At 43.8% G+C, this 17521-nt stretch overlaps 1 protein-coding gene across 15 annotated transcripts in view; it reads left to right on the plus strand.

The window, feature by feature from the left end:
- TJP1 (tight junction protein 1) overlaps positions 1-17521 on the plus strand; it is a 313552-nt gene that overhangs the window by 278843 nt on the left and 17188 nt on the right. For 9 of the 15 annotated variants that reach the window (XM_061595852.1, XM_061595847.1, XM_061595849.1 and 6 more), the window contains 9 exons: positions 265-360; positions 1193-1275; positions 3147-3357; positions 5375-5475; positions 7484-7837; positions 9432-9683; positions 11169-12041; positions 14623-14720; positions 16696-16923. In XM_061595852.1, coding sequence (XP_061451836.1) covers positions 265-360; positions 1193-1275; positions 3147-3357; positions 5375-5475; positions 7484-7837; positions 9432-9683; positions 11169-12041; positions 14623-14720; positions 16696-16923 — 2296 coding nt within the window. The remainder of the gene's footprint in view (positions 1-264; positions 361-1192; positions 1276-3146; positions 3358-5374; positions 5476-7483; positions 7838-9431; positions 9684-11168; positions 12042-14622; positions 14721-16695; positions 16924-17521) is intronic. The other 6 variants (XM_061595845.1, XM_061595846.1, XM_061595850.1 and 3 more) reach the window with 3 other exon arrangements.

Below are 17521 nucleotides of genomic sequence, written 5' to 3' on the forward strand. Positions count from 1 at the left end.
ATTACTGACTGCTCCCGTAGGTCTGCTGCTGTGATTTTAGTGATCCCCCCAAGACTCCACCCCCCACCAAATGTGACTTAAAGGGGGGGAAATGGCCAGGCCTCCTTTTGCGCTTTGGCCACACCCACTTTTACATGTGCCCCCCCCTCCAGAGTTGGCAATGGGTTGATGCAGCCCTTAACATGAAAACGATTAGCCATCCAGGAATTACTTGTTTGTTAAGTTTTTTAAGAAGGTTTACCATGATGTCCCATTTGATTCCAGCTGGATTTCTCAGGCCTGTAACAATCTTTGGACCAATTGCGGATGTTGCGCGGGAGAAGCTGGCAAGAGAAGAACCAGATATTTATCAGATTGCAAGTAAGTGCCTTGTCTGCTATCTCACGTCTATTTCCTGTTTTCCCAGTTAAACTTCCTCCCCCTTACAGGGTGCAGACACTGGGATTGGAGAAGGGTTGATTGAGGTAACAATAGATGTCTTAGTTATGCGGGGAAGTGTGTGTTCTGTAGTTATGTGGGGAAACACACAGGGAAACGTCTGCGAAAATCTAGATGTCGTAAACTCACTAATATTGGAAAAAATACAGCCTTGCCTTATACTGTGAGACCATTGTCTGTCTTGCCTATTTCTGTCTACTCCAGCGATAGAGAACCTGTGACCCTGCAGATGTTGCTGGATTACAATTCCCATCATCCCTGACCATTGCCCATGCTGGCTGAAGCTGATGGGAAATGTGGTCCAATATCATCTGGAGGGACAATAGTTACTTACCCCAGCAGCACCAGGATCCCTATGGCTGGGAGCACCAGGATCTCAGGCAGAGGTATTTTCCCATCATCTGATCATTTTTAATTGGAGATGCTGGGGAAAGAACGCGGGACCTTCAGCGTGCAACAGATGCGTTCTACCATGGAGCTATTACCAGCAGCCAAATCTATTGCTGCAGGGAAATGAGCTGCACATGTGCATGATTTAAAATAAACTTGGTGTGTTTCCACCAGTTTGTTTGCTCCCCAAAATGTAGAAGCAACACCTTTCTGTCCTTACTATGAAAGAAGCTGCTTTGGAAAGTTATGTTCAAGACTTTCAAGGGATTATTTCAAAGAAGAAATAAGATGCCTTTTCACAGGCAGTAAAAATGTAATGTGTAATTGACCCAGAGATGATGATTAACTGCTTTCTCTTTAACAGAAAGTGAACCAAGGGATGCTGGAACAGACCAGCGTAGTTCGGGTATCATTCGTCTTCACACAATAAAACAGATAATTGACAGAGTAAGTGATTAAATCCTCGCTTGCTTGGTTCTGGTTGGATCAACGTGCATAAAAGCGGCTTGAGTGCAGGAACACAGAGGATGATGAAACCATTTTAACCAACACGTTAGCCACAGATTATAGAAGTGTATGCGTTCAGTTCTGGGCGCCTCATTTTAAGAAAGATACAGACAAGTTAGAGCGGGTTCAGAAGAGGGCGACGAGGATGATAGCCGGTATGGAGAACAAGTCTTATGAGGAAAGGTTGAAGGAACTTGGCATGTTAAGTCTGGTGAAGAGAAGGCTGAGGGGTGACATGATTGCACTCTTTAAGTACCTGAAGGGCTGTCACATAGGGGAGGGTACAGATTTGTTCTCTGCTGCCCCAGAGGGTAGGACTAGGTCTAATGGTTTTAAGTTGCAGGAGCGTAGATTCAGATTGGACATTAGAAGGAACTTCTTGACAGTAAGGGCAGTTCGGCAATGGAACCGACTGCCTAGGGAGGTGGTGGGATCCCCTTTGCTGGATGTCTTCAAGTAGAGGCTGGACAGCTATCTGCGGGAGATGCTCTCGCTGTGGATTTCCTGCTGTGAGCAGGGGGTTGGACTCGATGGCCTACGAGGCCCCTTCCAGCTCCATGATTCTATGGGAAATGCAGGGTGTGGTGGTGTCATTTAGATGTTGCAGCTGCAGTGTGGGAGCTGTGTTTCTGTGGTTTCATCCCAAGATGCTGTCAGGATGAAAAGCCACACATAGCCATGTGGTTGGGGCTGTTGTGCAGATCCTTGCCATGTGCTTATCACCTTAGAATCTAGCAGTAATTACATGGCGAAGACCTAAACCAGCCTTCACCAGCCTGATGCCTTCCAGATGTGTTGGACTGCAACTCCTGACAGCCGCCTAATCCCCACCTCACCCCAGTCTTCCACCTTGCCAGTGCAACCCTGGCTGAGCTGTAGATTTGGTGGTTCTTTCACCTTGGCTTCTCCCTTCCTCTGCCCCCTTTGGTGGTCTCTGCCCATCACATGAGGTTCAAATGTAGAAAAATGCCAATGGCATGTAGCATTCTTTGCTCAGGAAGAGGTGTCCTTCCCCTGTGATATTTACTTGTATGTTTTTTGCATGTACATTAAGCAGTACGAAACAGTTAATCTTCCCTGCAGAGGGAACCAAACTGCCCTTTGCATTAACGTTTAAAGAAAATCCATCTTCTGCTGCTTGCTGAATCTGCAGAATAAGTGTGATTTTATATTGGAGTACCTACAACCAGAAAATTTTCTTATCCCAGCAAAATCCTTGACAGCTTAATAAATTACAGTTCAGATAGAGCTAGATTTCATACAGCAATTCGGAAAAAAATAACCTGTACCTTGGCAGCCAGGGTTTGTCTCTGAGAGTTTGGACGTGTCCCAGTAAAATTAATCTTAAAGATAAATAACAGCAGTTATGATCAAACAAGATGATGGATACACAGCTTAAAATCATGCTGGTTCCCCCCTCCCCTTTTATTGTTCTGTTTAACCTTTTTTGCAGTCCCTACATTTTCACACCTCCCATATCTGCCTTTTTATTCTCTGTTGCCTGCAGAATTAATCTTCAAGGTGTCCAGCCTCACACTTCCCCTCCCTGCTCTGCCACCTCCCCCTTTCTTGGTAATTGACTTTTCTACTTGCCTCTGGTTTTTCTGTCTCTTGAACCCAGCTGCAGGTGTGAAATTGGTTAAAAATCAGATTTTATGGGATCAGTTAGATTAATGGTGGCAAGTTTGAAATGGTACAACGATGCTCACTTCTACGAGCTTTACATCTGTGTAGAACGGGTCAAAGTGCCTCGTCTTTTTGGATTGCCTGATTGTGTCATTCATTCTTTTCTGTGTGTTCTTATTTCTCAGGACAAACATGCACTGTTAGATGTCACTCCAAATGCAGTGGACCGCCTAAATTATGCACAGTGGTATCCCATTGTGGTGTTCTTGAACCCTGATTCTAAGCAGGGTGTAAAGACCATGAGGATGAGGTTATGCCCAGAATCCCGGAAAAGTGCCAGAAAATTATATGAGCGGGCCCACAAGCTACGGAAAAACAATCACCACCTCTTTACAGGTGAGTGCATTGAGAGGAAAAAAGCCCTGAAAATGAGCCAAGAGATGCAGGGAATGAGTGAAACAATGCATTCTGTTTGTGAGACGGAAGTGTCCCAAATTCTGCTAAACCCTCTTGTGACTAATATTTATTTATTTATTATTTCATTTGTTTGCCGCCCTTCCTCCCAGCAGGAGCCCAGGGCGGCAAACAAAGTGCTAAAAACACATTAAAACATCATAAAAACAGATCTTAAGATACATTAAAACAAAACAGTGTTAGAAACATTTTTTTAAAAAAACAACTTTTAGAAAGCGTTAAAAACATTATTAAAAAACATATTAAGCAATTCTAACACAGACGCAGCCCGGGATAGGTCTCAACCTAAAATGCTTGTTGAAAGAGGAAAGTCTTCAAAAGACGCCGAAAAGATAGCAGAGATGGTGCCTGCCTAATATTCAAAATAGTGTTGATAATACCAGTTCAGAGCTAGCGGTTGTGTTCACATGTAACAATAAACCAAGTATCTTAGCTTAATAAACTGTGCTGTGCAGGCAGCCCAATCATTCCCACTTCTCTGTTTGTATGAACAGATGAGCAAAACAGGAAGAGGATAGTTTAGCATTATGTCCGAACCCAGGATCGTGGTTTGTTCTTGCCTGACAAGCCAGGATTGAAAATCACCCTTAAACCAAGATTTGTTGAGACATACAAATCCTGCTTTGTTAGGGGAAAACAGACCATGATCCCAGGTTCACATGTAATGCTAAGCTATTCCTTCCTGCTTGTGTGAAGAGAGAAGCAAAACGGGAGTGATCGGGCTGCATTCATAGTATGGCTTTCCATTATGACAATCATGGCCAGCCTTATCTCACGCTGCATAACCACATCAGCTTTGTATCTTGCCAGTTCAGCCTTCCTGGTCCTGTTCAGTTTTGATAAAGCTCTTAATGTTTTGCAACCAGCGTACCCAAAGCAACGATAGGATTGGCTTGTGAGCACTGTAGGCTGCTGTATTGAGCAGCAGGCCCAGGATCTTTCTCACAAGCAGACCCATATGCAGGCAACCGCTTTAACATGCTGCTTGAAAATTATTGTCCCCCTTTTGTCAATTTATAGATAAACAAAAATGATAACAGCATTTGTAAAATGCAGAAACTGCCTAATCAAGAAAAGCAGTGTTAAAATCACAGTATGGGAAGTTCTGGGAAAATATATTTCACCCGTTACCCAAACGATAACAAACTCAATGCCTGGAGAAAGTCCTTGAGGGCAAGGTTCTGAAGACAGGATACCTCCGTGTGGGATTTCACTTCTTCCTCATCCAGCATAGAAATGGAGGCTACTAGTCTCTCTTATAAGTAATAAATAAATAAATAAACAATAGTGATGCAGGCTAGTAACTTCTGTGGGTTTATTGACAAGGCTGTCCTAAACTACTTTCTTCTTTGGAAGAAGGACATGATAAAGATGCATGTAATAGGTGAAGTATCTTACTGTTTCTTTCTGTAGGAGGTAGGATGTTTGAATCGCAGATATTCAGAAGTCCCCAAACTAAAATGAGAGCTCTCAGAAAATACAAAGTATAGCCTAACAGACAGGTCTAAAACATCAGATTGTGTTCTTACATTCCCGCCAGTAAGCCATATAAATTAAAGGAGGATTGTATTCCTGTCTAGGCAAAGCTTCACTAACTCCTTCTGCAAGGAATGCAAGTATTTATGGAATTCCATAAACACCATGAAAAACTGCATGGGTAATGAAAGTAGCAACCTTCTTTTATAAATGCAAGGAAAAACTGTTTTGAAATGCAAGTAGCAGGACTTACACAATTTTATATAGTTGCGTTAGCAGACTAATAATATCATAAGATGCTCTATCATGAAACAACCAGGTTTCTAATAAGTTGTTACTGAGCAGATTAAAAGGCGCAGTGTGGATGTTCCAAGTCCCTTAGATGCTCAATATCATGCCATATTCAATTGCTGTTACTTTATTTTGGCAAAACCTCTATCATACTCTGCACTTTTATTTTTAGCTACTATTAACTTGAATTCAATGAACGATGGCTGGTACGGCGCTCTGAAGGAAGCAATTCAGCAGCAGCAGAATCAGCTAGTGTGGGTTTCGGAAGGAAAGGTATGGAGCCTAATCTTTTTGCTTTATTATTACGGCATTGTCTAAGCTGTTTACTATGTAATGGTGACGTTTAAGTGGACAGGTCTGATCATTTTGAGGAACTTATAGGAACGTCTGCTCCACTGTTCACATAAGTTTTCAGCGCTCTCTGCTTCATCCATAACCCTGTGTTATATCCCCTCATTCTGAGCTGAGTCTTCAGCATGGAGAGTAATACCACTAGCAGGTTGGAAGCTCATGTCCTTCAGCAGTATTTCTATGCTCCATGGCTTGTCCTCCTTTATGCTGTGCTGCAGTTCCTTTGAGTCAGTGTTGCCAGCAGAGATTTCTACATTCTCCTCTTGATTTATGCCAGTGATTTAATAGCAGCTGAGATCAGGCATCCTTGGGCAACTGCTAGGGCTCCAGTACTGATGCCAGTCCTGCCCCCCCTTTAATTTTCTCGTTCCCCTTCTCACTGACACATCAGAAGCCACCAGATTTGAGACAACAGATGTTTTAATTTCCCACAATGCTCCTGACATAGTTCTGACCTTTGGCATTGTGGGAAATCGAAATGGAGGCAGTTCCAGACTCAGCCACCTGGCATTCATTGCGGCACTGCATCTGACCAGGTAAGCCTGACCAGGAGCTCATCAGAGGGCACATCCCCCTGAAACACGGCAATCCCATTCTGATTCACACTTCAGAGCTTCCTGTTGAACAATCTGTGGTGACTGAAAGAGAGTAACCTACCTGAAATAAGAATTTGAAGTGCTTTTCTGACAGAGAAGTAGACAGTGATATTTTGACATGATTATAATACATTAGTAAAAATGACTGATGGATTGCTAGAGGAGTGAAGGCCTGGGAAAAAGTGAGAAAATTTGGAGGGGGGGGTCCGCTTGTTCTTTTCAAAACTACAGAAAAATGGTTTTTCCCCCAATTTTTCTGTTTCTGTTTTTGCGGGGCCTTTACATACCTGTGAATTTTCCACTGAGGTGAACGTAGTAATGATGAAACAAATGTTGCAACAAAATGTTGCACTGTGGAATGCTTCTGTTCATTGTTCTGTTTAATCATCCATGCTGTCCTTCATAATAATCCATTCTATTCCCATTTGTATCTGGTCCTTCAGAATGCATAACAGCATCAAGCAGGAGGGAGTGGTGTCGCGTGATGCTGTTTTGTAAAGGGCTTTCTTGCAGGAAAGCCCCTCTCTGCTCATCAGGGAGGGAGGAGAGCCACGGCTGTCTCTTTTTCCTGCCTGGTGCACCACCCACTGATAGCCCCGGGTTGCTCTGGGCCATCAAATCCAACCCACAGCAATCTGTGGCTGTCAGAATCCCACTCAGCTGAGGACCAAAAATGTGAAAATGGGCCCAGTTCGACTTGGGCCTTGGCCGAATCCAGTGCATACATCTTCCATGTTGCCTGGGTGGCAGCTGATAGCCCTCAAGGCCCCCCAAATGTTTCACAAGTTGCTGAGAGGTTTCTGGAGACACACATGGTGTGCAGTGTTTGATTTAAAAGCATGGGTCATGGGGAAGCTTACCTGCTAACTGCCTTCGCTACAGCAGAATACAGGATTGTGGAGGAGGTATAAGGTGCCAATAACTACATTCCATCCTAGGCTGAGGCCCACTCCTGACAGCTGCTAGTTTAGAACACTGAAAAAGCTAGGGGATCCCAGATCCTGGTGGGATCATAGGAGCTATTTTGTACTGACATGAAAACCACTGATCCAGCCTTCTTGACACTGACTGGCAGCAGCAGCACTCCAGAGATCCAGAAAGGAAGTTTTTGCCCAGCCCTACCTGGAGATGCCAGAGATTGAACCTGGGACCTTTTGCATGGAAGCCAGGTGCTCTGTACCACTGAGCTGCAACCCCTCCCAGTGATCTGTAAAACTTGAAATATGTTTCACTAAAATACAGGTGCAGACTGCTTCAGGAAGATATATTTTTTAGAATTTAGTACAATGACTTTTTCCCCATATAAACATCCGAATCCAATGTGTTTGACACAGGCAGATGGGGCTACTGGCGATGACCTCGACCTCCACGATGACCGCCTGTCCTACCTGTCGGCCCCAGGTAGTGAGTACTCCATGTACAGTACAGACAGCAGACACACTTCTGACTATGAGGACACGGATACAGAAGGTGGAGCCTACACGGATCAAGAGCTGGATGAGACTCTCAATGATGAAGTTGGGACTCCTCCTGAATCAGCCATTACACGGTCCTCTGAACCCGTAAGAGAAGATTCAACAGGGGTGCATCATGATAGTCAAACATTTGGTCCGTATGCAGCACAAGCTCAGCCACAGCCAAATCACAGGATAGAGTCTCCTGGTTTTAAAACAAGCACTGCTCAACTGGTAAGGAGGAAATGCTTGTCTGTAGGTAATCTTGTTTTTTAAAGCCTGCAAAGTACTGCAGTTCTCTTCCTCTTGATGCATAAATTGTGATCCTAGTTAGTCTTAATGAATTGTTGGTTTTAAGCCTGCCATACCCTCTTTCTTCCCCCTGCCAGTCCTGGTGTTTTACACAAACTGCATTGAGTGCTTACAGGCGTTGTGATCTCAATGATGCACTGAATAACTTACCAGTTTGTTTTGCGAGTTCTGTGGGTTACTCTCCTCCATTTGGACACTGTATTCACTGAGCTCGCTATTCAGTTGTCAATATAGGCACATGCTCTTCAGTTGCCTTTTTTTTAAAAAAAAAATTGCAACATGAGAGCATTCCCTCCCTCTTCAAAAATGATTTTTTTAAAAAAACGAAATCAAAATCCAGTTCAGAAATAACAATGATGCCATTATTTTCTTGGGAATGTGAGCAGTTCAGTTTTGCAGAACATCTAAAAATGAATCCATTCTGTCTTCCTACAGGAAGTTCCAAATGGATTTTCCTTTTTAGCTAGAAGCTTCTGGAATGGCTCAAGCAAGAAGTAAGCAACATGGTGCCCTCCAAATGTTGTTGGACTCAGTTCTCATCAGCCAGCAGCATGGCCAGCAGTCAGGCATGATGGGAATTGTAGTCCACAACATCTGCAAGGCACCATGTTGATCAAGCTTGAGGTCAGTTAGTGCCACCACCATCCCACCTGCTGCCTCACGTTGCCATTTTGCACTGGAAGAGAAGTGGGACACAATGATACTCCCATGTTATTGCAGGGTATCTGGGTTAATTGGGCATCATGTGAGCTTTTAGCTGGAGGCTACTGGAATGGCTCGAGGGAGTAAGAAATTGTTGACTCATTTCCCATCAGGACCGGCCAGCATGGCCAGCGGTCAGGGTTGATGGGAGTTGTAGTCCAGCAGCATCTGCAGGGCAACAGGCTCCCCAGCTGTGACTTACAGTGATGAGAGTAACAAGGAACAGAAGCTTCTCCTTGCCTTGCTCTCACCTCCTGTGTGGATTGGGTCAAGAGAAAGAAAGTAAGCAAGTGGGTAGTTGTGACAGTGGCACCAAGGAGGTGGGCTTACTTAGAAAGAATGGGCCCACTGAGAACATCTTGCCCTAGCGGCCCCTAAAATCTGGAGCCAATGCTATTCTCCCATGTCCCTTCCCTCCTTGCAAAGTCTGTGGTCATTTTTACAAGGTGCTCCATTTTTATCTTTGGTTAACCAAATGGGATGTATGTTACTTAACATTTGGTATAGTCATGTACTTCAGAGAGGAAGCTTAATTTACTAAAACAGGCTTCCCCAACCTTGGGTCTCCAGATGTAGTTGGACTACAAGCCCCATCATCTCTGACCATTGGCCAACTGGAGCTGATGGGAGTTGAGGAGTACAACATCATCTGGGGCCCTAAGGCTGCACTTAATAATAGTTCGGTCCTGGTGGGCAACCTAATCTATCGTACCTAAAAATATACATTGCGGACAGCGGGTGGTTGTGGCTAGCCTGCCTTTTGAACCAGAAATGTATCCGCTTTACCAAAAGCTTTATTTTAAACACTTCACAGAAAGCAGAAGCCTCACCTGCAGCCCCCTACCTTTCCCCGTCGCCAGAAACAAACCCTCCAGCCTCATCAACTTCTGCTGTTAATCCCAGTCTAAGCCTCACTAATGTCAGGCTGGAGGAGCCGGGTATGGCTTCTTACAACTCTTACCAACCACAGGCTGGCCCCCTAAGAACACCCGGCACTGAGGCACCTCACACAATGCTCAGAGACCAAGAGCCACCATCCTTATCGCCGCATATAGATCCAACAAAGGTACCTCCTGCCTGGGCTGGGACGTTGCACGGATTCACTCTGCACATGATTATTCTTGCTTTGCCCCTTTACTAAAGGTTCCCCATTTGATTTCCCACCCACTTCCAAGTAATTGTGCACCCTACAAAAGAGCTTCTTTGCTTTGTGTAAAATAAAATAAAAACTAACGCTCGTGGGTTTTTTTGTTATGTTGCATGAGTACAAGGTGCATTTCTCATTTCTGCTGGAAAATGAATGCATAAATCAGAAGATTTTGCAGGCTCACTTCATTTCAAAGCTTTGTTTTACTTCATTTGTGTGTGGCTTAAACTTTCTCTAGTTCATTGCATTAATGTTCCTTTCAGAAAAATGTGGTCTGTCTTCCAAATCTACCTGTGTTTTGTGCTCTTATGACCTCCCTACATACTAAACAGAAATGGTTCCTTGTTATTTCTGTTTTTATTGGCTGGTTATGTCAGGCTATGCCACAGGTTCTCAAACAGCACCCAAAATGAGCCTGCTGGATTAAAGAACTAAGTCTCAACAAAAGTTTGGATCCTGAGATGGGAATAGTGAACTGTAACATGCAGGGCAAGAAACTGAACTAAGGCGTGAATTCAAAAGAATTGAAATAAAAAGACAGATCATTTCATTGGCCTGAGCACCATCAATGAATGCAGCAAAATGGGGAGCTTGTGGAAAACTGAAGTGGCTGGTGCCAAGATTTTTATCTGACTCCTGCCCATGTCAAGACTAAAAGGGCCGTGGGGTTGGAGAACCATTTTTCCTTGTGGACAAATGTCTGGGGGCCACATACCAGTGTGAGACAGGGCCAGAGGCATAAGTGGGCAGAGCAAGAAATGAGACACTTCCCTTTATGCAGTGGGATACATTCCAGCCACACAGGTTTCTGCACACACGCACACACACCTCTACCTCCATCCAGGCAAGTCAAAAGCATTCTCACAGTTCAGAGGCACTTTGCAGCCTCTCAGAAGCACTTGAGGAGGGCACAAAGCAGGATGGATGAAGTGTGTAGCCTGGAGAGAGTCCCAAGAGCCAGACTGAACAAAGGAAGACTGCATTCAGTCCCAAGATCAGAGGTTCCCTGCCCCTGGGTTAGATTAACCAATTACGTTTTGATCAACCAAAATGATGCTCTTGATTAAATCAGGCCAGTCTTTTACTTCTTTTACAAGTATGTAAGCAGGTTTTTGTGAGTGCTTACAAAAGCTGAAGCTAACAAGTACCATCTTAAAGTTCAGTTCCTCCTCCTGTGTGAAAGGGAAGGGGGGGAGTGCCTCTTCTAAGATTATGGTTGTTGCAGCAATCATTTAAACATGATCAGATTTATTCAAGTAATTAAACCTCATGCGATTGATCGGCTAAGATTTCTGTTAACACTAGAGAGCCCTAGTTAAAATGATGAGGTGCTGATTGTAACATTTTAGTTCTTAATAGTCCCAGTTGCTCGTACACCTTAAGCAAAGTGTTGTCTTTCTACAGATGTACAGGAAAGACCCCTACGTCAATGAGGAGCCCCCTCGGCCAAACTATGTCTTGAAACAGCCGGCCCAGAGGCAGGAGAAGGAATCCAATCTGACCTATGATTCTCAAGCGCAGTTCTCGGAGAAACAACCTGGTAGAGATTATGAGCCGTTGGCATATAGGTATGACTCCACAAACTACGTGGACCAGTACTCCCGTGGCTACGACCCTCATCTCCATTACGAGGAACGTGTACCTCCTTATGATGACCATTGGGCGTATTACGATGAAAAGCAGCCCTACCAGCCCAGGCCACCTTACGGTAACCAACCTCTCAGAGACTTTGATCCCCGGCAGAATGCAGAAGAGAGCACAGAACGCAGCTGTTATTTTCCAGCACAACCTCGCTTTGAAGAGCCACCTCCCATGGCTTACGACAGCAGGCCTCGCTATGAGCACGTAACTAAAAACTTCAATCCCATGCAGCTTAGGTATGAAGAGCAGCCCACTGCTGGGTATGAAGTTCATGGGAGGTACAAAACAGAGACTCCAGCCTACCCCTCAGCAGTGCCCAGATCTCCTGAACCCAAGCATTACTTTGAATCCCAACCCAGAGGCTTTGAACAAGGCCCCCCACAAGGGTTCAGCACTAAAGTGGGACAGTACGAACCACCTCACAGCACAGCAGGTGTGCATCCTCCCCTTCCATTGCAAAGCAAACCAGAAGTTCTGCCTTCCAACAGTAAACCACTGCCTACACAGCCAGCCGAGGAGGAAGACGACCCAGCCATGAAGCCACAGTCAGTGCTAACGAGGGTTAAAATGTTCGAAAACAAAAGGTCATCATCACTGGAAAAAATTAAGGACATTAATGATGTTCCTGCAGTCAAGGTAAATGTTCAGTGGGCTTGTTTTCAGCAACTGCTTGACACAACTACTTTAGTCACTTGATGATCTTTTCTTTTTTTAATCTGAGGTCCTTACACAAGGCTTGAGGGAAATATTGTTGGCATGCACTGAATCTGGACTGAAGAGGAGCGCTTATCTCACTGATGAAGCATTAGTTTCTCTAGATCAGCCAGTTTCAGTGTTGGGGCCTTCTGGAGTCTAGTGATATCCTTTCTCTGAGACATTGAGGGATCGTTGCCCAGAGTTAAGACACTATAGGCTTACTTTAATTGACTACACACCCTGACTTTGGCTTTTAGGCACTTCAGCAACACCAAACCTTTAGGAAGGGATGGATATAAATTCTATATAAAATGAATGAACGAATACCAGAAAATGAATAGTGTCGCTGCCATGATAAACTAGGCGAGACAACAGTCTGTCTATCCTAATACTGTCTGTTGTGACTGGCTTTGGCTGTCAAGGTTCTCAGGCCCAAGTCTATCCTATCACCTGATACAATTAGCAGGACGGAAAGGCTGGCATCACTGGTAGGCATGGACAGTCATCTGCTGAGGATCCACCCCCACCCCCCAAGCAAGGGGCCCACTAACAAGAACTTCTCTTCACCAGTTCACCCTGCTTTGTTCACCTGCCTCTTGCTCTGAATTCGGCAACAGTGGTGGTAAGGATACACAGGGGATGCCTGCTTTCGCTCACTGTGCTCCCTGCCTGGTGGGAAGCAAGCAGGTGGTAGTGAAGAGGAGGAGAAGTAATGAGCTAGACTCACTGAAGGAACAGGGTGGCAAGGAGAGGGTCTGTACCTGGTGCCAGCACTGGGTGAGATGCTGGAGATGGCACCTGGGACGTGGTGCGTGGAAAGGAGGTTCTCTTGTGTCTGATGAAAAGGCTACAGCCTTTTTCTCAGATCAGTCAACTGATTATAATTAAACCCCCAAACATAATGACTGTAATCCAATATATGAGGCTGCCCTTACCGTTTTGAAGTTTCCAGTTAATGAGGGCTGGAGCTCAACGGTGCAGCTCAGGCTTTGTATGCAAAGAAGGTCTCTGGCGTCTCATTTAAAAAAGGATCTTGGGTAGCAGAGCTTGGTGGCTGCTGAGTCCTTAAAGAGCCATTGCTGGTCAGTGTAGACAGGACTGCGCTAGGTGGACCTCTGGCTTGACTTGGTATAGAAGACAATTTGAACAGATAGTGTTCTTGTTTGCTAGCTGAATTGTGTTGCTGGGGAAATGGTTCTGCTTATTTTTTTATATAACTTTTATATGCTTGATTAAATAAAAGTTACAAAAACCAAACAAATAATAAGAAATATACAAATATTGTATGATCAAGAAGCATATATACTGGGAAAATATTATACCTGAGTTAAAGGGTCAGCAGTGACTTCCTATAGCTGTCAGAAGCTAGCTGAAATGGCTTTGGCCAATTGAGACCCAATTCAGCCTTAAGACTGGGTTCTCTTTACAGAGAGAGCCATTAAGATCAACCAATGTCAGCACCTACCCAGTGGCTCTTCTCCTCTGTAGGGTAGCCAAGCCTGCACTTCAGCCTTGCCTGGGACAATACTCTTAAAGGTGGTAGCCCACAATGGAGTCAATTAATTGGATACAGGTGTTACCCATTCTGAGTCTAAGAAGAGAGGGTCACAGATTCAAATGAATTAGATGAATTTGTGTGCACCTGAACAAATGAAAGATGCTGTACTAATTAAAAAGGAATCCTGCTATGTGGTACATTTCATACATCACAGGAAGCACACGCTAACTAATCTGAGCACATGCTACCTCAGTGAAGATCATGCCACTCTGCATGGTTGCTATGCAACACTTCCATCACCCTCCACCCCTTCTTGGTTAGCTGGCTTACTGATAACAAAATTAACCCTTAAGTAATTACTGAATGAACTCTGCTGTTGCACTTCCAACAATTTTATGAGAAAAATGCGTACTAAAATGCATGTTTTGGGCAAGGTGCATACAGTGTGTGTTTTTCAGGGGAAAGTACATACAAAAATGTGTACAAATTAAATGCAATATTTTTGTGTTTTTAAACAATATTCATGGAAAACAAGAAGGGACTTAACAATGAACGCGTGTGATACTAAAATTGGCTGATCTAGCCATCCCTACTTCAAACATGCTAAACTTTAACTGCGCCAAGTTCCTTCTTATATGAATCCACCTTGAGGATGACCTTTGTATGTATGATAAGTTCTAGAGCAGTGTAGTTCCTGAATTTTTCCTCCTCCAGACCACCTGAAGGGGAAATTGCTGAGAGTCTTGGCAGATCACTTAATTATTTTTCTGCCTGTTTAGCAATTGTAATGTGCAGGGGTAGATGCTAAAATGTTTTTTAGTTACATGGAATTCAAATTTTAATACAATAAAATACAAAAAAATAAAAGAAGCAATCAAAAGAACATAAACAGAGTAGTCACCACCACAGACCACCTGAATGAGCTCAGAGACCACTGGTGGTCCATGGACCACACTTCAGGGATTCCTGTTCTAAAGCACCAGCATTGTATCTTTTGTTTTGATTCGTGTTCTGTATTTTTAGCAGCCTCCGGAACTTGCACCTAAACCGAACATCGCCCCAGTGAGCGGTCCTAAACCAGCCTCTCAAAATCAATATGAACACGACAAACCAGCCTACAGGTAACTTCAGAAATACAACCTAAAATGGTAGGGATGCAGCACATGTGGGATAAATCTGTCAAGATGGATGCCTGTTGCATTAGCTGGGGCTAGATGCCTACACTGACCCAAGGTACAAAAGGGCAGGAGAGGAGCAGGAGAAAGCAAAGGCGCAACTGGCCTTCCTTTCTTCTTTTAACATTCATGGAAGTGAGTGAAGGGATGTGGAATTATAGCTGTGGGTGGTGGAGGAAAGGGATCGGTATCATGTTGATGGGTGGGGTTTATTTTTATTTTAGTTAATTAATTTAATCAATTTATAGCCTGCCTAATATTAAAAAGCCTCCAAGTAGTTCACAAAGTAAAAACCATGAAATCAAGACTGGAATTCAAATAAAACGGTAGCACATATTGCCAATGAAAATCCAGAGTCAAACTACCAAAACCGCAACACTGGGCAGGGCAGTCTAAAAATTAACAGTCAGGAAATGCCTGAACAAGCATACTTTTTTGGTAGATGTCCAAAACACGTCACAGATACTGCCTCAGTGATTTAACTATAATGTTTTAGCTGTATTATCTCATAGGTTTACTTTGGCGTTTTCTTGCTCACTGGCATTTTTAAGCTTGTTCACCTTGAGTCTGTGGGTCCATTTTGAGCTCCTTCACTCCCATTTTAGCTCCTACATGGAGACTGGAGATGATTGCTGCTGAAAGGGTCTCAGATAACCCAAAATACCCCTGTAGGCTACCAAAGGGGTATAAATGTGTAAGATGAATATATGTTTACCAGGCCTGCAGAATTTGGTTGTTTGGTTCCATAAATCAACTTAAACATTTTGATCAACTAAAAAGGTGCATCCAATTAGATAGTATATCTTTTGCTTTGGTTGCTTTTAAAAATATTTGAATATTAGCTATTATTAGAACTGCAAAGTCTTTCCTTCCTACAAGAGAAAGAGAAAAGGGGAGTGCCTCTTCCAAGATGAAGCCTAATGGAGAATATAAACTGCTTAGAAGCCTGTCTTGGCATTAAGTGGTATATAAAATAATGGTGATGATGTGTGCATCACCTAAAAAGAAAGAAAGTGTGCTGGGGGGGGGGACTCCCCATAAGACCACAACCACTGGGAGCTTTCTCAGCCCCCTCCTAGGTCAGAGGGTTGGGCTTGGAGCAGCTCCCGGTCTTTCTGGTTTTGGCCCTAAGAGCCCCAGCTCATCATAAGGGGAGGATTAAGGACTTCCTATCCCTTCTCCTGCAAACCAGTTAGCTGTTCCTAGAGGCTGCCTCTCTTCTCCAGTTGCTACGTAAGTCTCCTCCTTTCTCTCCCCCTCTCCCCCCCCCATGTTTTCTGCTGCTTTATAAAGAGGGAATGAACCCTGCCTCTGTGTTGGAAATGCTTTTTAATATGTTTTTAAAACTTTTTTTTTTAAAAAAACCCAATGTTTTTAACCTTTTTTAAAAAAAAGTCTTGAAAGCTTTTAAAAAATGTTTTTAAAGATGTTTTAAAGTATTTTAAGGTATGTTTTTATGATGTTTAAAGTGTTTTTAGTGCTTTTGTTTGCCGCCCTGGGCTCCTGCTGGGAGGAAGGGTGGGATATAAATCAAATAATAAATAAATAAACCCTCCTGCTTGCCCCACACCTCTGTTTTCCTATTCCCACCCTCCTCCGGTCCACTTGGGCTTAATTTCAGACAGCTGTCATTGGCCAGGGAGCTGAACTGCATTGCTGTCTCCCTCCTGGACTTGCCCCATATGCTTTTTTCCCCCCTTTAGAGCCATTGTGTTATCTCACATGCAGACGTGTACATTCACTGAGTAATCCAAGTGCGCTTCGCCAGCTAAGATTTCTTTCGTTGAGTGATAGCCTGATTTTTAAGCTTGTGTAAAGTCTGTGTCTATCTCTAGCTCTATGATGTAGTTTCTCATAAATGAGCAGAGAACCTTCATAAGCATTTTTTGGGTGTGTGTTTCGTGTATGTGTGTGTGTTTAGGGCCCCAGAACCACAAAGACCTCAAGCGAAGCCCCCTGAGGACATAGTTCGGGCAAACCACTACGATCCTGAGGAGGATGAAGAGTACTACCGCAAGCAGCTCTCCTATTTCGATCGCCGAAGTTATGAAAACAAGCCCACCACACAGGTCCCCGCCAGCCATCTCGCTGAGCCTCCTAAACCAATCCATCTCCATAATCAGCTGAACTACACCAGCTACCCTTCAAAGTAAGTCTTCCATCTTTCGGCACTTATGTGTCCGTTTCAAAGTTCCTGCTTTAATGTCTGTTGTCTGATGGATCCCTATAGAAATCTAGCTTGATTAACTATTGGAGCTTAAGGGCTTCAAGCAAACTGCTGCCTTGGCAGATCCTTGAGGACCCAAAATGTGGGATATAAAAATAAGTAGATTCGCATGCTTATAGTGGGCATTTTTTTTTAAAGTGTGAAGAGCGTGGATGGGTTCAGACAGGATTCCCTATACACACACACACACACCACACACCAAATGGTGCTTGGGTTCTGAACCTCCCTAACCATATGTGGAAAGTGGCCCTGAATGTATTTGACCATAGATAATTTCCCCCCCTTGCACATTCACACACTTATTGTTATACCTAATAAGGATGTTTTTTTTAAAAAACAACAACACTTTTTTAAAGAAAAAGAACATATAATTTAATACAACCTGCACATAAAACAAGCAGGGTACCAAATCTCCAAGAAACTAAATGAGTGCCACACAATGCCTGCTGCCACTGCCACTTTCTTATCCTTACAACAACTCTGTGAAGTAGGTTATACTAACTGGCCCAAGGTCACCCCC

Source organism: Rhineura floridana, chromosome 14 (genome assembly GCF_030035675.1).
Source record: "Rhineura floridana isolate rRhiFlo1 chromosome 14, rRhiFlo1.hap2, whole genome shotgun sequence".
Classification (NCBI taxonomy): Eukaryota; Metazoa; Chordata; class Lepidosauria; order Squamata; family Rhineuridae; genus Rhineura; species Rhineura floridana.